General features: G+C 43.1%; 1 protein-coding gene and 1 pseudogene across 1 annotated transcript; one reads left to right on the top strand and one right to left on the bottom strand.

The window, feature by feature from the left end:
* Positions 1–351: 351 nt before the first annotated feature.
* LOC125274319 (caspase-8-like) lies at positions 352–15,102 on the bottom strand. Its single transcript, XM_048200588.1, has 5 exons — positions 14,903–15,102; positions 3,678–4,012; positions 3,470–3,575; positions 1,456–1,954; positions 352–1,280 (listed from the first exon to the last, which is right to left on the bottom strand). The coding sequence occupies exons 2-5, from the start codon at positions 3,987–3,989 to the stop codon at positions 1,148–1,150; spliced, it is 1,050 nt and encodes a 349-aa protein (XP_048056545.1). The 5' UTR covers positions 3,990–4,012; positions 14,903–15,102; the 3' UTR covers positions 352–1,147.
* LOC125273270 lies at positions 12,477–24,902 on the top strand (annotated as a pseudogene).

Here is a 24,902-nt window from a genome sequence, read left to right as displayed (position 1 = left end):
CTTTCTGATGAACACAATCGGAGTTATATTAATAATCAACCTGATGCTCCTAAGCTTTATAATGGCAGTGCATGGAAACCACCTGTTTGAAACTCAAGAAAGTGCCACCATCCACCATAAACGTACTCCACGCTGCTCCGGGGAGCTAATAAAGGCCTTCTGAAGCGAAGCAATGTGTTTATGTAAGAAAAGTATCCATATTTAACACGTTATAAAGTAAAATATCTAGCTTCCACCAGACCGCCTTCCGTATTCAACTTAAGCAGAAAGTTACATGTGTTAAATATGGATTAGTCTAATTTTTTCTAAAAAGAAGAAAGTCATATACATCTAGGATGGCTTGAGGGTGAGTAAATCATGGGGTAATTTTCATTTTTAAAGTGATCTAATCCTTTAAGGGAACCGTACTGAGCCGTACCATGGAATGGAAAAGCACCAAAGTGAGAACTTGTGTACATAGCTACATGTTTTTACAACTTGTCCTTAACCTTATATCCAACCTCAATAGCAGCAAAAGGGTTTTGGATTACAACATGAACAAAATAATATAACAAATAACAAAATATTTTGCTATCAAAAAAACGTATGACTATGCCACTCTTACAATTTTCCTCAGGGAGAGCAACAGGTGAAAGCAGTATCATTCATATCATATAGTATCAGCAGCATATGATTAATATTTTGCTATACTGTTCCTTTCATACTACCTGATGGCATGTTTCTGTGACTTTCAGGTGACTCTGAGTAATATATCATTCCATTTTTACATGCAGTAATACACCATATTTAAAGGTTATTTTATTATGAAATAATTGGAAGAGTGTAATTGTATCGAATATAGAAAGTACAGAAAAGAAAAATTATAAATATTTTATATAAAGAAATGTGTAAAACATATCTGGCAAAAATTAAATAATTAACCGCAGCTTATTGAAAGTTACTTATAAAACTTGGAAAATCAAACTGATCTCAAATGGCTCATGGATCCCTGAAGTAAACAATTTTGGTCCTGATTTTTTTTTAAAAATCGTCCTTTAAAAACATCCTCAAAGTAAATGTGCTGTTTAAACTTGTTTGAGATTTCCCTTTAAATGATCCTATTAAAAAAATGACATATCAAGCTATGGCTTCACATATGTAGGAGCTTTCAGTGGTTCACCGGCCGCAGGATCAGTTTCTTCCTCATGGCGACTTCATGGACAGGCATTTGTTTGCTCTGTATCCCCTGATGGCTAACATCATTATTCACACAAACCAGAATTTCCAGGATGTCTTTACCCCTGGGAACAATAAATAAATAAATAAATAAATAAATGTCTTTTTTGATAGTACATATAGTTCTGATTTTGTGCGTTATTGATTTCAGTACACATTATTTAACTTTATCATTTTCTCTAATTTGTATACTTAAATTTTCACAATAAACATAAAACTGCTGAAATCTTAAAAACTTACAGTGGACAAAGTTCCTCTAGGTTTCGGCAAAGGGACTGAATAAACCAGGAGCCCTCTTTTTGATTTCTAAAAGAAACGTGACCATCAGTGGTTGACCTGGCAATGAGGAAATCCGACTCAGACGGGATTGTGATATCAAAATCATCACCATCCACCTCCATCGCTGACGCTCCATCTTCTGGAGCATCCGCTTGGACTTCCACAGGATCTTGATGTTTTCTGCCACGACATGCCTGTATAAAAAACAGTTTGGGCTTGCCGGCAAGATTTTTGCAGGTAATGCCATTGAAAGGCTCCCGTATTTCATCAACAGAAACAACACCATCATCGCTTCCACAGACTCCTTCTTGTACGCCATGGGAGAGGACACAGCATACAAAGCAGTCTCCATCTACTGTCTTCCCCAGCTCCTCGAGGAGATTCTTCATTTCAGCTGCAGTTTTATTTCTGTGCTCCACCACCACAAACCCCAGCCAGCGGAAAACTCTGGTAAGATACTCTGGGGTGGAAAAGAGAGAATATGAGCAATTTATGGAAGCTTGTTTCTGCCACTGAATAAAAAGTAAAAAAAGGTAATTGCGACTTTTTATCTCACAACTGCAACCTTTTTTCTCATTATTGTGTGATATAATGTTGCAGTTGCGAGTTATAAATTCAGAATTGTGATATAAACTCATAATTCTGAGAGAAAAAAAAATCACACAATTTCAACTTTATATCACGCAATTCTGACTTTATATCACACAATTTTGACTTTATAACATGCAATTGCAACTTTATATCATGCAATTCTGACTTTATAACTCGCAATTTCTAATTTATATCACACAATTTTGACTTTATAACATAATTGCAATTTTATATCACACAATTCTGACTTTATATCTCACAATTTTGACTTTATAACTCACAATTCTGACTTTATAACTCACAATTCTGACTATATATCACACAATTGCAAGTTTATATCACATAATTCTGACTTTATAACACGCAATTGCGAGATTATATCACAAAATTCTGAGAAAATACTTCAAAATTGCAAGTAAAAAGGTCAGAATTGTGAGATAAAAAGTTGCAATTATCCTTTATTTTTTTTAATTCTGTGGCAGAAACAAGCTTCCATAGCATCCATTCATCTATATAAATATTCTGAATTATTAAAACAAATCTAATTCTTTTCTTTCTCAGATTATTTTTTAATAGTTTACTTTACACAATAAGTTAAATAAGTAAGAGATAATCCACAGCTAACTGTGCATTAAATGATTTTAATGCATGACGTGGAGGCAAAAAAACACCCGACGTGAAGCAGAGGTTGCCTCTGCGGAGTGCATTCAAATAGTTTAACTCACAGCTAGCCGTGGATTATCCTGCTTATACCATGGTCGTTTACCAGCATTGACAAGTTAAAGCTGTTACTGATGTTTGCAGCACAATATTTGACTGGATGACATCAGTTGCGGCTTGTTAGATCTAGCATTCTGCCCACTTTAAATCACACACTGAGATAAATACGAAGCAGTTACATTTATTTGAATGAAATATAGCATTTATTTGAATTAATTATTAAGAGAGAAAGAGAGATGTGTGTGAATTACCTGCGTCTGTGCAGCATCTCTCTACTATGAATATGAGTATAATTACTTTAAAAACAGCGATGTTACCTCCTCATTAATATAGAACGGTGATTAAACTAACTGGAACTACCAGTGCATTAAACACCTTTCAGCCAATCAGAATTGAGTATTTAGACAGACCATGGTATAACTTAAAATATTACACTTTATTTTAAGGTGTCCTTGTTACAGTGTAATATAGTACTGAGTAATGTTAATTAACAACAGGTACTACTTACTATAGGCTTTGGTTTAGGGTTAGTCGCATGTAATTATGCATAATGTATAGTTAGTACTATAGTAACTACTATGTAACAAGGACACTGTAAAATAAAGTGTTACCAAAATATCTAATGCTAACTAAATAAAATACAAAAAATGTTTAAAAAACAAACTTTGGTCCTCATCTGATCCCCTTCTTTCACTCATGTTCTTAAAATTTACATTATTGATGATTACGCAGACACCACGTGGAATTTGTGCTATTTTATACTGAGAGACCTGAAATAAAAGCACAAATACACACATCAGTGATACAGAACATACTTGACTGCAGCATTTACAGCAACTTAAATATATATGTGTGTCAAATATGAACGTCACCTCACGCATAGGATGGAATGGAGAATCAAGAATGGCATGATTCCTTAACATTGGAAAATTTTCTAATACACTTTCCTTTCTTAAAAGCTCTATGAATTGGCGACACGTTTCGTTCCCCTTTCCCATGAGTTTGTCAAGTAGCTCGATGACTCTTTTCTCTTTTTGATGAATATCCTGGAGGTTATTGTAGTCACGCCGAGTAACAAGTTCAGCCTCCTGCACATGCTGCAAGATGATCTCGGCATCTACATTTAAAGTGCCTATGAGGAAGACTTTATTTTGTTTAATTCTTTGAATGAATGTTTCATCCATTGTACAAAATCAACACTTATGAACTGGAGAAAAGAAGAAAAAACATGGATATTAGTTCATTTCAGAGCATCTTCAGTACAGTACATTGTTCATATTCACTTCAAAGCAAAGAAGAAACATGCAATACAATAACACAAAGTTACAAAGAGTCAATAACCTAATAATGGCCAATAGTGCTGACATGAACAAAGTGAAATAAAAGCTCAGTTCATATATTATTAACAACAAGTAACACAAACCAAGTAAGTGGCAGCTTGTGCACGCAAGTTTTAAATTTACACAAGGAAACAATTTCATGTTGCAGCGTTCAGGTGAGCAATAATATTTTAAGGGCCATTCCACCGAATCGGTGCCATTTATGTCCCCAGGACATTTTATGTATAAATATGCATGAAAATTAACTCTAAAATTCCCATAGCCCACGACCCCCAAAATAACGATTTATTCCTCGGATTAAGAGTTGTGCAAAGGCGAACACGCACTAACGTCCTGTTTGCAGTGCGCACTGTGCCCATTAACGGATCACACTACGCGGACTGCAGTGCGTTCCAAGCGGTGCGTTAAGTGCAATATACGCGCCGAGTATTTTTGCTGTGCTGCACAGCGCTGAATTAAAAAAATTATTAAAAACTACCTAGAATACTAAAAAAATAGCATTTGTTAAATGTCCCCGCTATCTAAACCTGTTTTTGTCTAAATTTTTTTTTTTTTATTTTTGATTTTAACATGAAATGTTTTGCCATAATATATAAATCATTAAAATCTTTCAGAAATATAAAGTAATGAAATGTAAAACGTATTATTTTCGCATTGTTGTGTTACTCCATATACCATCTATGCTAAACAAAAAGAAATTTCATAAGAAATTCATAATATGTTATATAAAATACACATTTTAGTCGTGTCCCCAGGTTTTCACTCAGTCCTGTTACCCTCACACATTTCCCCTAAAAAAATAGCTCTAAAAAACTTATAATCATTAAAATCTTTCAGGAACATGCCACATGACACATTTTCAACAGGAAGCTGCATCATCTGGATCTTATGCAGGCCATGAGAAGACCAAAAGTCCTTTCATTTTAATTTCTGTATATTTGATGAAATTGTAACTATGAATGAGAGGGTCAATCTCAACGTACTGTCCTGTTACCTAAATTATTTCTTAGATGTTATTTGTTTATTTTAAAAAATATTACCTTTGTCACAGATCCCGTGTTTCCCTGGACTCCATTTCCCATGATCCTCCTGTTTCGTCACCTGCACTCACTTCCCTCGTCAGTTCCTCATCATCACGGATCACCTGCACCTGGACTCTATTATCTGCACTCCCTTTATAATGCACTCACTCCCTGCACTCCTTGTCCGTTCTCTGTTTTGTTAAGGTGTCTGTCTATTGTTCATTGCCATTGTTTGAAGTAAAGTGTCTATTATTGTGGAAATCCGTATCTGCCTCATCTCTCTACCAGCCACCCGTAACAGAAGAACGGACCTAAAAATGACTGGATTTCCACAAAAAAAAAAAAAAAAAAATGGAGACTTTCCCCGGCTCCCTGGCTCCTGCTCCTCCAACGCCTCTCACTCTTCTGACAACCGGCGATCGCCTCATCGGGCTCCTACAGGTGGGTCGTTCGCTGGAGAGGTATGTGGAGGAGTTCGTTGAGCTTGCTTTCTTGTCTGACTGGCCTGAAGCATGTTTAATCTCCCTGTTTCTGGATGGACTGGACGACAACACTATCCGTTTTGATGAACCTGATTATCGTTTCTCCTTAAGTGAAACAATCAATTTTATTTTGTGGTTAAATGGCTCCAAATTCTTCGTGGATGAGGTTCAGGATCAGTGTATGTCTCCAGTCCATCCAGAAACACGGCTGGCCGGGCCAGTCCGTCTTCCTCCGTATACCCCTCCAGCGAACTTCCTGCCTGTTCAACACGGAACCCACACTCCTCAACTGGGTCCCGAAAGCGGAGGAGGAGGAAGCAAGCCGCGGCAGTCTCTCCAGAGCCCGCTCCAGTCTCTCCAGAGCCCGCTCCAGTCTCTCCAGAGCCCGCTCCTGTCTCTCCAGAGCCCGTTCTAGCCCTCTCCAAGCCTGCTGCTGAGCCCTCTCCAGTCTCAGCAACCGAGCTCTCTCCTGTTCCTACGGGCATTTTAATTATGTTTGAGGGGATGGACTGGACACCACTTACAGCCTCACACAAGCCGCCCAATGATGCGGTCTGGCTTATGGACTTTTTGACTGAGCCGCTATCTCCAGTCTCCGCCGAGCCTGCATCTCCAGTCTCCGCCGAGCCAAGTTCTCCAGTCTCCGCCGAGCCAAGTTCTCCAGTCTCCGCCGAGCCAAGTTCTCCAGTCTCCGCCGAGCCAAGTTCTCCAGTCTCCGCCGCCGAGCAAGCAGCGCCAGTCTCCGCCGCCGAGCAAGCAGCGCCAGTCTCCGCCGCCGAGCAAGCAGCGCCAGTCTCCGCCGCCGAGCAAGCAGTGCCAGCCGCCGCCGAGCCCTCAGCTCCAGCCGCCGCCGAACCCTCAGCTCCAGCCGCCGCCGAGCCAGCCGCTCCAGCCGCCGCCGAGCCAGCTGCTCCTATTATGGACTTTGTTGTTGAAACATACAACCCTAAGACTGTTTTCCCTCCCTGCCTCCCTCTCCCACCTCCGTCCATTTGTGTCTTCACTGCACCTCCACCTCAAGCCCCCTCGCCCAGATCTCCACCTCGGACCTCTGGGCGATTACCTTCACCCCGGCTCCAACCTCCCTCTGCTCCACCGTTGCCCATCAGTCCACCAGTGTCACCAGTCTCCATCCTGCCCCCGTTCACACCTTGGTCCCTCGTCAGCCTGCCCTCACTTCTGGACTGCACTCCTCCGTCTTCGCTCCGTCCCTCCGTCCCTCAGCTCCAGTTGGCCTCCTCACTCCCCCCAGTGTTCACTTTGTTGTCTGTCACCTGTCTCCTACTGCGGCCTTCTGGAGCCCCGGCTGCGCTTCGGTCGGCGGAGCCGCTGGTTCCGCCATCTCCCGCCGGTCCTTCAGCGCCGCCTGGGCACGACGGCATGAAGCCTTCGGTCCCTGACCCGCCATGGCTGCCCGCTGCACCTGACCCGCCATGGCTGCCTTCAGCCCCTGACCCGCCATGGCTGCCTTCAGCCCCTGACCCGCCATGGCTTTTGAACCTGCCCTGGAGACCTCCACTCCAGTCGGCTCCTCCCCCTGCACCAGCTTGAGGTCTCCAGGGCGCCCGCCCCCCTCCCGGTTGTTACATCTACGGCGCGAGGACGCGCCTACTGGGAGGGGGGGGTAATGTCACAGATCCCGTGTTTCCCTGGACTCCATTTCCCATGATCCTCCTGTTTCGTCACCTGCACTCACTTCCCTCGTCAGTTCCTCATCATCACGGATCACCTGCACCTGGACTCTATTATCTGCACTCCCTTTATAATGCACTCACTCCCTGCACTCCTTGTCCGTTCTCTGTTTTGTTAAGGTGTCTGTCTATTGTTCATTGCCATTGTTTGAAGTAAAGTGTCTATTATTGTGGAAATCCGTATCTGCCTCATCTCTCTACCAGCCACCCGTAACAACCTTTAGGTAAGTCACTAGTATTTGCTCAGTGTCCTCATGCTATTAGCATGTATGCCATGTGGCCATTTGTCATGTATTTGATAATTTTTTGCTTAAAAACTCAATCCTGTTACTTTCAGTCCTGTTACTCATATGAAAAATAACGTACTCGGTTACTAACGTAACCTCGGTTCCCTGAGATACGGAACGAGTACTGCGTATGGGGGAAAGGTCTCCTTTTTCCCCGTTACTGAAGCCTTTTTCAATAACGCAGTGTAACTGCATCGTCATTGGTTCACTCATAGACAAGTTGTTGAACCAATGACGGCGCGGCATAGCTGCGCGACCTATGGCGACAGAGCGCGCGAATATTCCCGCCGAAATGGGTGGGGTTTAGGGCTATATAAGCGGGCGTTTCACCATAGGATTTCAGGTCATTCGACTGAAGCGACGACACTGAAGCCGCAGCCTCGTGGCACGGCATGTAACGCAGTACTCGTTCCGTATCTCAGGGAACCGAGGTTACGTTAGTAACCGAGTACGTTCCCTTTCGATTCTTCACTCGTACTGCGTATGGGGAACGAATTCAACCGCGCCGTGCCACGGCAGGGAACGACTGGACTTGTCTTGGGCACCGTGAGGGAACCAGAGGACAAGTGAGAAGGCCGGAGCCGTCGAACCCTCGTTACACTACAAAAAGGGAGTTAACTCCCAGAGTGGCATGAAGCGGAGCTCGATAGAGGCCGCTGGATCATACCGAGAGGACCCGAGCTTGTAAGGTCGGGACGTCCAAATGATAAAATCTGACAAAAGTGGACGGCGAGGACCAGCCGGCTGCCTCACAGATGTCTTTAATCGAAACTCCACTAGACCAGGCCCAAGAGGAAGCCATTCCTCTAGTAGAGTGAGCTCTAACTCCTATGGGGCAGTCAAGGCCCATAGAGGAGTAACAAAGAGCAATAGCGTCGAACTATCCAACGCGAAAGACGTTGCTTTGAGACCGAAGACCCCTTGGTGCGGCCACCAAAGCAGATAAAGAGCTGATCAGATTGCCGAAAAGGCTGTGATCGATCAACGTAGGTCCTTAATGCCCTGACAGGGCAGAGTAGTTCCAGCTCTCGCTCGTCCGACGAGGGAGGAAGCGCTGAGAGGGAAATAACCTGTGCTCTGAATGGAGTCGAGAGCACCTTAGGGACGTAGCCATGCCTAGGTTTCAAAACGACTTTGGAGTCGTTGGGCCCGAACTCAAGGCATGCAGGGCTCACGGAGAGGGCCTGCAAGTCACCAACTCGCTTAACCGATGCTAGTGCAAGTAGCAGAGCGGTTTTGAGCGTCAGGGGCCTGAGGTCAGCTGAACACAGTGGCTCAAAGGGAGGCCCTTTAAGAGCTCTGAGGACCAAAGAGAGGTCCCAGGTGGGAACAGTGAGAGGACGAAGGAGGATTTAATCGCCTAGAACCTCTCAAGAAACGCACCACGAGGTTGTTTCGTCCCACTGACTGGCCAGCAATAGGAGCGTGAAACGCTGCAATGGCTGCTACGTAAACTTTGAGCGTTGAAGGGGTGCGACCCAGATTCAAACGCTCCTGGAGAAAAGACAGTATCGGAGATACGTCACACTCCACTGGGTCTATGTTGCGTGTAGAACACCAGTCAACAAAGACCGACCATTTCTGGGCGCAGAGGCGTCTCGTGGACAGGAGCTCTCGCCTGAGAAATGGTATTCAGCACGTCCCCGGGGAGGTTAGCAGGCTCCCGTCGAGGGACCAGAGGTGCAGAGCCCAGAGTTCTGGCTGGGGATGCCAAATCGTCCTGTTCGCCTGAGAGAGGAGGTCCCGTCTCAGGGGGATCGGCCACGGAGCTTTTGTGGAAAGCCTGAACAGCTCTGAGGACCAAACTTGGCTCCTCCAGAGCGGGGCCACCAGGAGGACTCTGTGCTTGTCTTCCCTGATTCGTCTGATGACCTGTGGGATCAGAGCGATCGGGGGAAAAGCGTAAAGGAGGGTGCTGGGCCAGACATGGGCCAGCGCATCTTCCTCCTTCGAGAAATAAATTGGGCAGTGAGAGTTGCCTTCTGAAGCGAAGAGGTCTACCTCTGCCTTTCCGAAGAACTCCCAGATCATGAGAACCGTCTGGGGGTGGAGCATCCACTCGTCTGAGGGGACATTGCTCCGAGATAGCATGTCTGCTCCCAAGTTTGTTCTTCCCGGGTATGTGAGTCGCCCTGAGCGACTGAAACCTCGGTGATGCCCATTCCAGAAGACGCTTCGCCAGAGCGCATAAGCGGCTGGACGAAAGACCGCCCTGGTGATTTATGTATGACACCACTGTCATGCTGTCCGACTGGACTAAGACGTGGCGCCCTGTCAGGTGTGCCTGGAACGCATGAAGGGCTCGAATCACTGCCAACATCTCGAGGCAGTTGATGTGCAGATGGCATTCCTCGTGAGACCACAAGCCGAAGGCCGGTCTGCCCTCGCAAAGAGCGCCCCAACCTGTGTTGGACGCATCCGTTGAGAGCACCGTCCTTCTGGACACCGCCTGTAGGGGTACCCCTTGGCTGAACCATACAGGGTTCATCCAGGGTTTCAGAGCTGCCAAACAGGCCTGATTGACCCTGAGTCGCAGGCGGCCGTGCCGCCAGGCGTGAGGAGGGACCCGGAACTTCAACCAGTACTGCAGAGGCCGCATCCGAAGAAGGCCGAGCTGCAGAACCGGGGAGGCGGAAGCCATCAGCCCTAGCATCCTCTGGAAAAACTTCAGAGGGAAATAGGCTCTGTTCCTGACCGATGCCGCGAGCTGCTGAATAGGCCAGAGCGCGCTCTGGAGAGACTACAGCCGTCATACAGGACTGAGTCGAAAACCGCACCCAGGAACGTTATACGCTGGCTGGGGAGCAGTGAGCTCTTGGCAAAGTTGACCCTGAGACCCAGGCACTCCAAGTGGCTGAGTAACTCGGATCTGTGATGCTCCAGCTCGGCTCGTGACTGGGCTAGGATGAGCCAGTCGTTGAGGTAATTGAGAACCCGGATTCCCATCTGTCTCAGTGGGGAAAGCGCCGCGTTCATGCACTTGGTAAAAGTGCGAGGAGCTAGGGACAGTCCGAATGGAAGGACCGTATATTGGTAAGCCACACCCTCGAACGCGAATCTCAAGAATCGCCTGTGATGGGGGCTATCTGGATGTGAAAGTATGCATATTTCAGGTCCAGCGAGCAGAACCAGTCCCCGGGGCAAACCTGCGCGAGGATCTGCTTCAGCGTTAGCATCTTGAACTTCCGTCTCAATGAGGGAGAGGTTCAAGAGCCTGAGATCTAAGATGGGTCTGAGACCGCCATCTTTTTTGGGAACTAGAAAATAACGGCTGTAGAACCCCGAATTGCTCTCTGAGGGGGAGACTATTTCTATAGCTCCTTTCCTCAGAAGAGACATGACTTCGGCTCGGAGGACATGAACGTCGTCCGTGTTGACTGAAGTCTGAAGCACCCCGCTGAAGCGCGGGGGCCTTCGGGCGAACTGAAGCGAGTAGCCTCGACTTATGGCTTCCCAGAACCCAGCTTGACACTCCGGGGATGGCCCGCCAGGCCTCGGCCCGCGTGACAAGGGGCTGAATGGTATCGGGTGACGGGTCCGCCAATCGGGGGCCCGTGCACCGGAGAGAGTGGAAGAGGAACTTCGCTCTTTCTTAGAGAAGGTAGAATATTCATAGTGTTCGCCATAAGAATGGCGTTTTGCATGGACGCAGCACTGGGCCCAGTTAGCACAACACTGAACATATCTCCCACGCCTGGAGCTGAACGAGGTGGAGGGGGGTGGAACGAAAGAGCTTTTGGGGTGGTCCGGCCGTGGCGAGACTTTGCCCCATCCTCTTCTTTCCTAAAACATCAGGAGGGCTTAGGAGGCGTCGGGTCCAGCGTAATCTTAGGCCGGGGTCCCTGACGTTGCCTCGGGAAGGAGGAGCGCTTACGATGGCGCTGTTCCTTGGGTGGTGCTGCCTGAGAGGTAGAGGGGGCAGGTTTGTTCTGCTGAGCCGGCGCAGACTTGGGGCGGCTGGAAGCAGACGTGGAGCTAGAGCGTTTAGGCAGGAAGTGTCGCATAGCCTGAGACGACTTTTGTGCTGCAGTAAAACGCTCCGTAAAGCCCTCTACTGCTGGCCCGAAGAGACCAGAAGGAGAGACCGGGGCATCCAAAAAGGCCGTCTTGTCCATCTCCTTAATCTCGGTCAGGTTGAGCCACAAATGGCGCTCAAGCACGACCAGGCTGGCCATGGATCGTCCAATGGCCTGAGCTGTGGCCTTTGTGGCACGCAGGGCTAAGTCAGTGGCGCTGCGGAGGTCACGGAAGGCAGGTGCATCGACGCCGGACTCATCCAGAGAACGGAGGAGCTTCGCTTGAAACACCTGGAGAATAGCCATGGTGTGCAGTGCTGAGGCAGCCTGGCCCGCGGACATATATGCTCTGCCAGCCAGGGCAGAAGTGGTCCTGCAGGGCTTGGATGGAAGGGCCCTCTTAGTTTTCTAACCCACAGCCGTGGGGGGACAGAGGTGAGCCGCCACCGCTTCGTCCAGGGGCGGTAGATGCTCGTAACCCTTCTCTTCAGAGCCATCCACAGAGGTGAGAGCTGAATAATGCGTAGTACATAGGCGGGCAGAATACGGGGCGCGCCACGACTTCATCAGCTCATTGTGAACCTCTGGGAAAAACGGTGCGGCGCGTCGACGAAGGGCCTGGTGGGAACCCGGCAGGAACCACTCATCGAGCCTGCTCCGTGATGGCTCCTCTGGCGGAGCCCATTCGAGGTCCAAAACCTCTACTGCTTTCGAGAGGATGCGGAAGAGCTCGGCATCCATACCCGGCTTGCAGTCAATGGGCTCCAGCGAGGGAAGGCGGGCGGGGTCAGAATCAACCGGCCCAACCTTCGGTTTCAGAGGCCGCGAGAGACATGAAGTCATCAAGCGGCTCGTCCTCAGAACCGCCAAAAGAGATGAGGTCGCTCGCATCTGCCGAGGGACGCAGCTCAGGGCGGGAGAACAGGATGGGGGACCGCTCTCTCGGGGGAGTGGGTGAGGCACGCGGGGAAACCGGCGTGACGTCATCCAACTCCATGCGCTGGGCCGCTCTGCCCCGCTGTCTCTTCCTAGCCGGCTCGCGGGAGGAAGAAGACGGGAGGGCGCGAGCGGCGAGATCGCCTTCACTGAAGAAGGCGATCCGCGAGCGCAGAGAGGCGAAACTCATGTGAGAACACGAGGTCCCGGTGAGAGCGGCCTCTGCATGGGGTCTGCCCAGGCAGCCGACGCACTCACCGTGTCCGTCGTCGTCATGCAGAGGGGCTCTGCATGTGCCACACGAGTGAAAACGGCGTTTGAGGGGCTCTTTTAGAGCGGCGAGGGCCGCTAGAGCGGTGAAAACCGCTGTTGGAAAGCTCTTTTAGAGCAGCAATAAACCGCGGGAAAATCGCTCTTTTAGGCGCGCCGGATGGCGGCAGGAGACGGGCTGGCAGGCGGCCGGAAGCGGGAAGTGGGCGGCTCGAGACGGCGCTCGAGGCGGCAGTCGACGAGGGCACCGGCGCTTCTTCCTCGGCGAGCTCAGCAGTCCGCTGCGGGCGCCTCTTCGACGGCGGCGAGAGCTTCTTTCCAGGCGAGCTTCTTCCAGGTGGTGAAGGCTTCAGCCGGAGATCAGCGAGGAGCGATGTGAAGTCGTCGCTGAAGGAGAGAGAACTGAAATCCTATGGCGAAACGCCTGCTTATATAGCCCTAAACCCCGCCCATTTCGGCGGGAATATTCGCACGCTCTGTCGCCATAGGTCGCGCAGCTATGCCGCGCCGTCATTGGTTCAACAACTTGTCTATGAGTGAACCAATGACGATGCAGTTACACTGCGTTATTGAAAAAGGCTTCAGTAACGGGGAAAAAGGAGACCTTTCCCCCATACGCAGTACGAGTGAAGTATCGAAAGGGAACAGGAGTGAGTAAAAGTAACAGGAATGAGTAGAGTCATCTGTTTTGTTGATTTAATTGTGTGAATATTAGTTGCTATAATACTATTCACCAGTATCATGAGTTTTACAGTTGAAATTACTTAAATTGTAGATTTTTAGGATTATTTTTACAGTGTGAATGCCATACTTGCAGGGAGCCAGTCCACCACGAAGTGACTTAATCTTTTTGTCTTTCTCTTTCTTATCTTTTGTAGAAGATGGAGAGAACCTATACTATGCAGGTGCCAGAAACACACACCCATGGCATGCTGCAAGGGAAGGAGTGAAACACACCCTTTTTTTGTCTTTCCTTCCCTCCCTCTCCCCCCTCTCTCTTCTCCTCGCTCTCCTTCTTTCTCTTTCCACCTCCTACACTGTGATGTACTACTAGCACACAGCACAGCCCTTCAACACAGAAATCTCACTCACACACATGCACACACGGCCGTGTACACACTCTCTTTCTCACACACATGCACACACGTATGGACACTCATTCCTGTTACCCAGGGTTTATTCCTGTTAATAAATGTATATATTTTTCTAAAAAAAAATAAAGTTAAACCACTGTTTTTATCAGTTTTGTTTGATCCATTATTTTCACAATTGTTAAATAAATTAAATTATTAAAAAAATTATAAGCTTGAAGCTTCTGTCTTTTAAATGAAAAAAATTGTTTTGCATTTTTTATTAAAATACACCTTGCCTTAATATAAAGTGATTTTTTTTTTTTTGACACAAATATAAATTATTTGAACAAATAACCAACCATTTCTTCAAAATAAACACTTTCTTGAGGTGAACACAAAGGAATTAACGTTAATTGACATGCTTTTAAACATGCTTTTTAAACAGCACATGAGTTTTGGTAACAGGACTGAGAAAACATGCATCCATCTTCTGCTTTGAAACCTTGTAAAAAATTAAATAAAGTTGCCTGAGATTGACCAATAAACATTTTGAACAGTTAAATGTGTGTATTATTAGATTCAGTGTTGAAAAAAGATTTTTAAAAAAATTGTTTTAATTTTGAAGAGTTACAACAAGCAAATGTCACCCATTCGGTGGAATGGCCCTTCAATCGATTCATCCGCAGTGCGATATAGATATGCTATAAATATAAACATAATACTTATTTGACATTTATTATAACTTGTAACTTATAACTAAAATTACTTCGTTCGGTTCACGATTCTTTGAGGAACCGAATCAAATATATGCGGTTCATATTTGATTTGCTTTTTTCCTTTAATACAACACTTCAGCTATCTGCACCACTTAAATCACATTTATACAAAACGTACAAACGTCGATATAATTTGCAATAATATTAGCATACACGCTTGAAGTTATGTTATGTTACGTTTACATTTTAAAGTAAAACACTGACCTTGTTGTCAGATGATGGTTTCCCTCGCAGTGTTGCCAAGTCCGCGGTTTTTCCGCCACTTCAACAGTTTTGGCGCGGGTTGCTTTTAATTTCCGCGGGTTTAAGCGACCCAAATAACGTGATATTTAGACCCTGTAATGCAAATTTTACCAGGGAAACCGCTACCAAAACGCGGATTTTACCCCCCTGAACGCGATTTTTACTGGGAGACCCCCTGAAACGCGATTGGGCTAGTTTTGAGTAACATTTAGGCGGGGTTTGTTGTGAAAACCTGGCAACCCTGTTTGCAGCACTGAGTGTGGGGTTGCCAGATATTCTGGGTTGCCTAACCTTATGTTGGGTCGACTTGTGTAAATTGTCAATAAAAACATTTACTAACCTTTAGGAAAATGTTGACAGTCTGCCTCAGGAGGTCAAGCTAATTTTTCTATGAGTAGTTTTATTTTTCATTCTTTTATTCAGTTTTTTCAGTAAAAAAAAAAAAAAAAAAAAAAAAAAAACGTGGTTACATTTGATATGCTGACTATTTAGCCAAGGTTATTTTCCATGCTAGGTTAATCTATGAATTTTTTTTTTAATTTAAAAAAAAAAGAAAAAGAAAACAATGTAGTTGAAAATTAAATTAATCACTATTGTAATAAAAGTCATTTTTGTTTTACATGGTTAGTCAATGACATTTTAATTTTTGTCTCCATAAGCAGGGTTTTATTGAACAACGAACTGTTATGGATGTGGATATCATTGATAAGTTTGTCCCTTTTTACATTAATTCAGGATGAAAATGGCAGAAAATTTTTTGTGTAAGTATGTAAGAATAATAAAGGGAGGATCTGTAAATAATAATGTTATTATTAATATATATATATATATACACACACATTATGTGTGTGTTTACAATGGAATCTCTTTCTGTGTGGGTATCTTCTTTTATGTATATTGATACAAATTCAGGTCAGTGCCATATTATATTTTTAAAGTACGCTTATTAATCAAAATCCCATCAATTTCTTGAAACCAGTTGTGTTTTGCACTAAATTACAGTCAGCACTCTCTTTTGTGGTCTGTTCATGTGTTATTTCTTGTATTGCTCCCACAGAAGGGCTGAATGAGGTTCGTCCTGCAGTGTATCGAGCTGCTCTAAAGCTTCACTCATTACAAAAACTATGTCAGAGTAAGTTTTTCTGTGTTTAACTTTTTTGTGTGAACACAGCAGGATGCTTTTATATAACATTACATACTCTCATACACTTATTATGTATCAATTTTTCAAACTCCAGTGCACCTAGGTGTCACTGCAGGATTTGCGCCCAGTTTTAAATACTTTATGTTCTGGGGAACCAATGATTAGTCTTGCTCAAGAAGATGTACAGCAGCTTCTAGAAGAACTATTCCAGAGCATTTCACATGAACTTCCTGGTCAGGCAGAACTGAAGCCACAGATCAAACCTCCAGACTTCTCTTTAAACTGTTTGACAGGTGAGGGGTGACTACTGATTCAACATTATATAGTCTATTTTTGTATTTATGCATATGTAATTTAAAGGGTTAGTTCACCAAAAAATGAAAATTCTGCCATTTATTACTTACCCTCATGCCGTTCCACACCCTAAGACCTTCGTTAATCTCAATTCGATTTCAAAACACTGCTTCAGGAAGCATCAGAGCACAGATGAATCAGTGTATCGAATCTGCTGTTCGGAGCGCCAAAGTCACATGATTTCAGCCGTTGGCAGATTGACATGCAATCTGAATCATGATTCGACACACTGATTCATTTATGCTCCGATGCTTCATAAAGCAGTGTTTTGAAATCGGCCATCACTAAATAAGTCATTATTTTGTTTTTTTGGCACTCCACAAATATTCTTGTAGCTTTATAATATTAATATTGAATCCCTGTACTCATATGAACCGATTTAAATATGTTTTTAGTATCTTTATGGATCTTGAGAGAGGAAATGTCATTGCTCCCTATGCAGGCCTCACGGAGCTATCGGATTTCAACTAAAATATCTTAATTTGTGTTCTGAAGATTAACGAAGGTCTTACGGGTGTGGAACAGTATGAGGGTGAGTAATTAATGACAGAATTTTCATTTTTAGGTGAACTAACCCTTTAAGCTTGCTTTCTTTTAGAGAGAAAACCAGTGTTATCCTGCTCAGGTCAGTGGAGGCCGCGCTGATCACCCTCTGTGGAGACACTCTCTCAGCTAAACAGAGGGGTCTGTTCCACATTCACTTGATTTTTATCTCTTATTCTGATTCTGTCTAGCTTTCAGTATTAAAGATTATTAGGATCATGGTTCAGTGTTCAGAGTCTTGTGTGTCTCTGCAGCTCTGTTCCGACTGGCTGAGAGCTACAGTGGGAATCAGGAGAGCGACAGGGGCTCCATCAGTCGAAGTGCTCTCAGAGTCCTGCTGGAAGACCTCAGCCAGGTGAGAAAAACAATGAGTTTGATCCAATTAATAAGAGCCATTTCTAACAAATACTAACAAATTTCTAAATTTAAACCGTCTGGTTAAGGTTCCAGCAGTGGTTCAAGAAAACCATGTGTTTGGTCATGCGGAAACTGCAGTGTCCTCCTGCTTCAATGGGGTATTGTACATTCTCCCAACACACTATATACAGTATATGTCACAGAATATAAGTATGCAAATATATAATCAGTGTTGGGGTAACTCATCACAAGTAACTTGAGTTACATAATCAGATTACATTTTCAAGTAACTAGTAAAGTAACGCAAGTTACTTTTTCAGATTTATTGACTGACAGCTCTCCTGTCCCCATGTTGAGAGAAGTAAAGTGCAGAGGTGTTGTGTGCGCTGTGTGAACATGATGGTTATTGTAGTTCTAGACTAAATGTGAACATGCATTTACTCATCTCACTTGCACAAAAACATTCAGTATTACTCACAATGAATAAAAACAGTGAAATGCAATCTCAGAATGTTACGCAAACCTGTAATAAACTATATTAAATTGCACAAATATACTTTATGTATTTAATCTCACTTTATTAATCATTGTCTTTGCTGAAATTAGCAAGTACAGGTCTCTGCAGGACATTAATGTTTGATGGGCGAGGCCATAAACAGAGGGACGTTTTTGAGAGCGTTACTTGATTTGCCCACGTCAGAGTGTGGGTAGGGTATAGGGGTGGGGTCGGGTGAAGGGGATCATTTTCATTGCATGATATATAAACACCCACCAGTTTGAAAACACCCAAACATACAGAAACGCCCACTTTTGTTCTGCAGAGACCTTAGAAATTAGAAAGATGAGTGTTCTTCTGGATCCTATTCTTCTTGAATTTTAGCACAGCTGAAAGGTTTGTTTGAGCTGCGCCCTCTACAGTATAGGCGTAAATATGCATTTCCTTCCACTTTAGGCTTATTCATGTCACTTTTGATGTGAAAGGGCCTTAAAATTTACCAAATTAAAAAACAAACAAGCAAGTCCAGCCCAGGTGAGAAAAAGTAATGCAAAAGTAATGTAACACACAATGTAACAAGTAACTAAGTAATGCAACATTGTAATGCCTTACTTTTAAAAGTAACTTTCACCAATACTGTATATAATGCCTTTATATTTTAGAAAGGTGGTCCCTCACAAGAGGACCATCATACTATTTGCTAAGCTATGGCATCAAAAAGTTCTAAAATCCCTGGTTGAGCAGAATTTTTACACATTTTTCCTTGACAGCCCAGATTTTTTAATCACTAAGCTATACTAGCGACAATATATTTTGCTCACACATGTACAGTGGTCTGAAAAAGTGCTTGCCCCATCCCCCCGTTAAAACATAACTTAGTTGTGGTTTATCACACCTGAGTTCAGTTTCTCTAGCCACACCCAGGCCTGATTACTGCCACACCTGTTCACAATCAAGAAATCACTTAAATAGGACCTGCTTGACAAAGTGAAGTAGACCAAAAGATCCTCAAAAGCTACACATCATGTTGAGATCCAAAGAAATTCAGAAACAAATGAGAAAGAAAGTAATTGAGATCTATTAGTCTGGAAAAGGTTATAAAGCCATTTATAAAGCTTTAGGACTCCAGCAAACCACAGTGAGAGCCACTATCCACAAATGGCGAAAACATGGAACAGTAGTGAAGCTTCCCAGGAGTGGCCGGCCGACCAAAATTACCCCAAGAGCACAGCGACGACTCATCCAAGAGGTCACAAAAGACCCCACAACAACATCCAAAGAACTGCAGGCCTCCCTTGCCTCAGTAAAGGTCAGTGTTCATGACTCCACCATAAGGAGACTGGGCAAAAATGGTCTGCATGGCAGGGTTCCAAGATGAAAACCGCTGCTGAGCAAAAAGAACATAAAGGCTCATCTTAGTTTTGCCAGAAAACATCTTGATGTTCCCCAAGACTTTTGGGAAAATACTCTTTGGACTGACGAGACAAAAGTTGAATTTTTGGAAGGTGTGTGTCCCATTACGTCTGGTGTAACAGTAACACAGCATTTCATAAAAAGAACATATACCAAGAGTAAAATATGGTGGTGGTAGTGTGATGGTCTGGGTCTGTTTTGCTGCTTCAGGATCTGGAAGACTTGCTGTGATAAATGTAACCATGAATTCTGCTGTCTACCAAAAAATCTTGAAGGACCGGCCATCTGTTTGTGACCTCAAGCTGAAGCTAACTTGGGTTCTGCAGCAGAACAATGATCCAAAACACACCAGCAAGTCCACCTCTGAATAACTGAAGAAAAACAAAATGAAGACCTTGGAGTGGCCTAGTCAAAGTCCTGACCTCAATCCTATTGAGATGCTGTGGCATGACCTTAAAAAGGCGGTTCATGCTCAAAAACCCTCCACTCAATTACAACAATTCTGCAAAGATGAGTGGGCCAAAATTCCTCCACAGCGCTGTAACAGACTCATTGCAAGTTATCACAAACGCTTGATTTCAGTTGTTGCTGCTAGACGGTGGCCCAACCAGTTATTAGGTATAGGGGGCAAGCACTTTTTCACACAGGGCCATGTGGGTTTGGATTTTGTTTTCCCTTCATAATAAAAACCTTCATTTAAAAATTGCTTGTTGTGTTTACTTGTGTTATCTATGATTAATATTTAAATTTGTTTGATGATCTGAAACATTAAACTGTGACAAAAATGCAAAAAAATTAAAAATCAGTCACCACTGTCACACCACTGTATATGCTTTATAAACACAAATGATCGCCTTGCACGTGCTTCCGCGTAGGACATACAGTGTAAGCTTTTTGAAGAATACGGAAAGCAGAAGCACGTGCAAGGCGATCATTTGTGTTTATAAAGCATATACAGTTGTATTTTTTTCCGAAAATGACCGATCGTTTCAGTAGATAAGACTCTTATTCCTTGTCTGGTATCGTTTAAAGCCCTTTGAAGCTGCACTGAAACTGTAATTTTGACCTTCAGCCGTTTGGAGACCATTGAAGTCCACTATAAGGAGAATAATCCTGGAATGTTTTCTTAAAAAAACCTTAATTTCTTTTCGACTGAAGAAAGAAAGACATGAACATCTTGGATGACATGGGGGTGAGTAAATTATCAGGAAAATTTTATTTGAAAGTGGACTAATCCTTTAATCAAGTTTAGTGTTTTGTTCTTTCCTCATATCTAAAATATTTAAAGGTGCCCTAGAATTGAAAATTGAATTTACCTTGGCATAGTTAAATAATTAGAGTTCTGTACATGGAAATGACATACAGTGAGTCTCAAACACCATTGTTTCCTCCTTCTTATGTAAATCTAATGCATGAAAAACAGGCGTATCTCAACATAACACTGACTGTGACGCAACAGTCAGGATCATTAATATGTACGCCCCCAACTTTTGCATATGCCAGCCCATGTTCAAGGCATTAGACAAGCCAGTATTAACGTCTGGAGCTGCACAGCCGAATCATCAGATGTTATGCAGGTAAGCAAGCAAGGACAATAGTGAAAAATGGCAGATAGAGTGATAATAACTGACGTGATCCATGATATCATGATATTTTTAGTGATATTTGTTAAATTGTCTTTCTAAATGTTTTGTTAGCATGTTGCTAATGTACTGCTAATGTGGTTAAAGTTACCATTGTTTCTTACTGTATTCACGGAGACCAGAGCCATTTTGTTATTTTAATTTTTAAACGCTTGCAGTCTGTATAAAGGCGTCTTCATTCTTTATAAATCTCTCCAACACTGTGTAATTTTAGCTTTAGCCCCGTTAGCCACAGAGCATAGCTTACTATTAAACTCATTCAGAATCAAATGTAAACATCCATAAAAATAATAACCATACTTACGTGATCTGATATGCAGCATCACAAACACTTTATAAAGATCCATTTTGAGAGAGCTGTGTGGAACTTATTCTATTGTTTATACAATGTATTATGGAGTTACGACTCTTGCCAGCTTGGGGGCGGGGAGCGCAAGCATTTAATTATTTAATTATGCCCCAAAATAGGCAGTTAAAATATTGTATGATAAAAAATTTTGAGCTGAAACTTCACAGATACATTCTGGGGACACCTTAGACTTATATTACATCTCGTGAAATAGTGTTCTAGGGCACTTTTAAAAAATATAAAATATTTTCCTTATATTTTGAAGATTTATTCGAACTTAGAGGGTCATAAAAAACATTTAATAAAAAACCCTCTGGACATAATTTTTAGCCACTACGGTAGGAAGAAACCACTTTTAAATCGAACACGAAAAAATGAAGTTGTATTAAAACGAGACAGAAAAAAATATGGATGACCTCTTTGGACTTCCATAATTAAGTTAATTCTGTGCCTTGTCCTTTTCATTCATTGCTTAGAACAATGAATTATAAATAATGAATGGCTTATTTTTATTTATTTATTTATTTTTTTTTAGAATATTTCGTAAAGCACCATAAAATAAAAACTGACCTTTTTTTTGAATACTGTATTGCACTGTTTGTTATAAATATTTATCTGTGGACATCATTTTAAATGTATAAAATATATGTAGAATTCAGAAAGCCTTGTCATTAGAGACACTGGTGGCCATTAAGTGAACTGCAGCCAGCGACTTTCACATAAAAATCAGTCTACATGGCTTTTATAGGAAGTCTGGGAAGATCTTGTTTTTCAAGTTTCGTTACAAGCTGTTCACATGTTGGCAATAAAAAAACGATAAATACAGTAAAATTCTTACATAAAGTCCCTTTAATTGAAGTGTCTTCCTCTTTCTTTTGCAACAACATTTCTTCTCTGCTGACGTGTGCACTGGCATGAGGGCGGGGCAACCTGTCACTCACATGAGATCACACCAGTCGTAAACAAAATCACATTTTTTTCCTCATTAGAGAAGCTGTTTCACTCATACATCACAATGTTTATGATGTTTTTGTTTATGATGTTATAGAGAGAAACAGCTGATCTCCAAAAAGACCCCAAGAAGGCCATGCGGGATCTGCAGAGAGATAAATGGTGGGCCTTTTTTCGATGTAAATCTTTGAGGATAGAAAAGACAGACAGTCTTGTGTGTCATGTGTGTGAGTGAAAATTATGCAAATATCTCAACTCAATAGACTATGCACATGTATGTGTTGACATATATTTTTCTGTGTTGGTATTGTATTTGTATGTGATGGGATGTTATGATCAGGCTCCTGTAGAAAGAGTTTCAGGTGTGGAGAGTTGCAGCGCAGTCAGAGCATGATTCACTGGAGGACAAATGCACTGAGCTGAAGACCATGATGGAGGCGCTGAACCAAAATAACCAGCATCTGGAAGACGAACTGGACAGAGTCAGACATGTGAGAAGCGGCATAAGGAGGGCATTTAACATAAATCTATTTAAATTTCACAGTTTTAACATAAACTTACAATTGCGTGTTATAAACACAATTGCAAGATATAAACTCACAGTACTTTTTTTCTTGCAATTCTGACTTTTTTCTCCGACAATGGCGAGATATAAAATCCTGACTTTCAAATTCTGACTTTATCAATTCTTAGGAAAAAAAGACTGACCTTTTTCTCATAAATTGCAACTTTATATCTCACAATTATGACTTTATATCTCATGATTGTGAATTTATATCTCGCAATTCTGACTTTATAACGTGATTCTGACTTTATAGGTGGGGGATAGTTGAGGTGCGGGATGATTTGCAAGAAAAGGATATTCGAAATGTGATAAAGGAGTTTGCAGAGAGGGATCACTCTCAAATGGAGAGTGTGGAGACTTTTGTCTGCTGCGTCCTCTCCCATGGAGAGAAAGGGTCTGTTCTGGGAATAGATGGAAACCAAGTTCCGATCTGTGAACTCACACAGCCTTTTGCTGAATGTCTCACACTAGCATGGCAAGCCCAAGCTTTTCTTCATTCAGGCCTGTCAGGGTAATAAGGCCCAGCAAGGTTTGTGGATGGCCGATGGACATGAGAGCACCACAGAAGAAGGAACAATTGAGGAGGATTCTCATATGGCAGCATTACAGAGTATCCCTAAAAGTGCTGATTTCCTCATTGGAATAGCATCAGTGGAGCACTGCAAATCTTACCGCCATGTAAAAAATGGGTCTGCCTTTATCCAGGAGCTCTGCAAGCAGCTGGAAGATGGCTGTCCAAGGTGAGTTAAGTGCATGCTTCGATTAGGTTTCTTCTATTTTCACATATATTCCTGTCGTAATTGCAGCGGTGTGCTGAAATCTGAGCCAGTGATGGGTGAATAAAACTGAATAAAAATCGGTTTATTCAAGGAAAAAGACATTTCCATCCTGCAAGAGGACCTGTAAAGACTTTATAGACAAAATAAAATGTATACAAACCTTTATTTTACTGAAGTTCAGATCTGCTGTCCTGACGAGGATGCAAAAGGCTCGCGCTCTGTGTAACCCAACAGCTGGGCTGCTGTAGAAAAGACACCGCTGAGTTGTTGCGTCAGAGAGCGGGTGGGGAGGAGTGTATTGTTTCAACTGTCAGTGAGATTGACCAGCCTCTAACCCAACAGCTGGGTTACACAAAAACTACCCAACCATGGAAAAAATAACCCAAAAATATGACCCAACAGGCTTAACCTAGCGTTTTTTAGAGTGTGTGAATAAAAGGCCCTATTTGCTCTTGGTGTTACCATCCGGTTTGGCTGAGTTTATCAAAAGTAGTGCAATGCATCTTGAAAACACATTGTGGTCTGATCAGTCAAATCACCATCTAAGTTTGGGAATGCATATGGCCACATTGCATTTGTAAACACTAATGTTTTAGTGTTGGACGACCTACTCATGTAACTAATTTGTATCTCTTTTTCTGGCAGGAATAAGGACATAAACTCTATTTTGACAAAGGTGAATAGAGCAGTGAGCTCCCAAACTTTTCAGCGTTTCAAGCAGATGCCTGAGGTTCGCTACACTTTAACGAAAACACTGGTCCTTCCCATGGTCCTTCCTATGAAGCAAGTCTCCTGATTGGCTGCAGCATGACAATCTGGCATCTATTCTAAAAGACATGGTCAGACTCAAAGCACAAAGATGAGCGGTTTGTTTCTTTGTTACTTCTGCATTTATGTCAACATTTATGCAGTGCTGTAGTGCATGACACTGACAACACCAAGGTCATAGGTTTGATTCTCAGGGAATTTATTAATTGATATCTATCTATCTATCTATCTATCTTGTGGGGAAAAAAGTGCCTTTTGTAATACAGGGTTTCATCTGTTTTTCATTTTTCATATATATTACCTGAATGTTGCCTTCGAGAATCAATTATAAGTGCGTTGAGCTGGACAATGTATTTTAATTCTTAAGGATTGTGTTTTTGCACTGTTTTTTATTCATTGCAAGTTTTTATCAGCTAAATTTTATAGTGCTGTTTGATCTGATGGGTTAAAAAAAGAAGCACTTCAGGTCCTTATTATGTTGTTTTCCTGGAAGACGAGTAATAATGGTTTGATGTTATGACCATTAGTTAATGATTGACCTCATTTATGATAGCACTGCTTCATTTTAATAACTAGCTGACAATCATCAGAGGCATAGG

The sequence above is a fragment of the Megalobrama amblycephala genome, linkage group LG8, assembly GCF_018812025.1.
Source record: "Megalobrama amblycephala isolate DHTTF-2021 linkage group LG8, ASM1881202v1, whole genome shotgun sequence".
Lineage (NCBI taxonomy): Eukaryota > Metazoa > Chordata > Actinopteri > Cypriniformes > Xenocyprididae > Megalobrama > Megalobrama amblycephala.
This window is presented reverse-complemented; position numbering and strand designations above follow the sequence as displayed.

Excerpts from the sequence above, each read along its gene's own strand:
- LOC125274319 (XM_048200588.1), bottom strand. The coding sequence starts at position 3,989 with ATGGATGAAACATTCATTCAAAGAATTAAACAAAATAAAGTCTTCCTC. Across the intron at positions 1,955-3,469 it reads GGGATCAGATGAGGACCAAA|AGTATCTTACCAGAGTTTTC; the intron begins GTTTGTTTTTTA and ends TTTCCACCCCAG. Across the intron at positions 1,281-1,455 it reads CTAGAGGAACTTTGTCCACT|GGGTAAAGACATCCTGGAAA; the intron begins GTAAGTTTTTAA and ends TATTGTTCCCAG.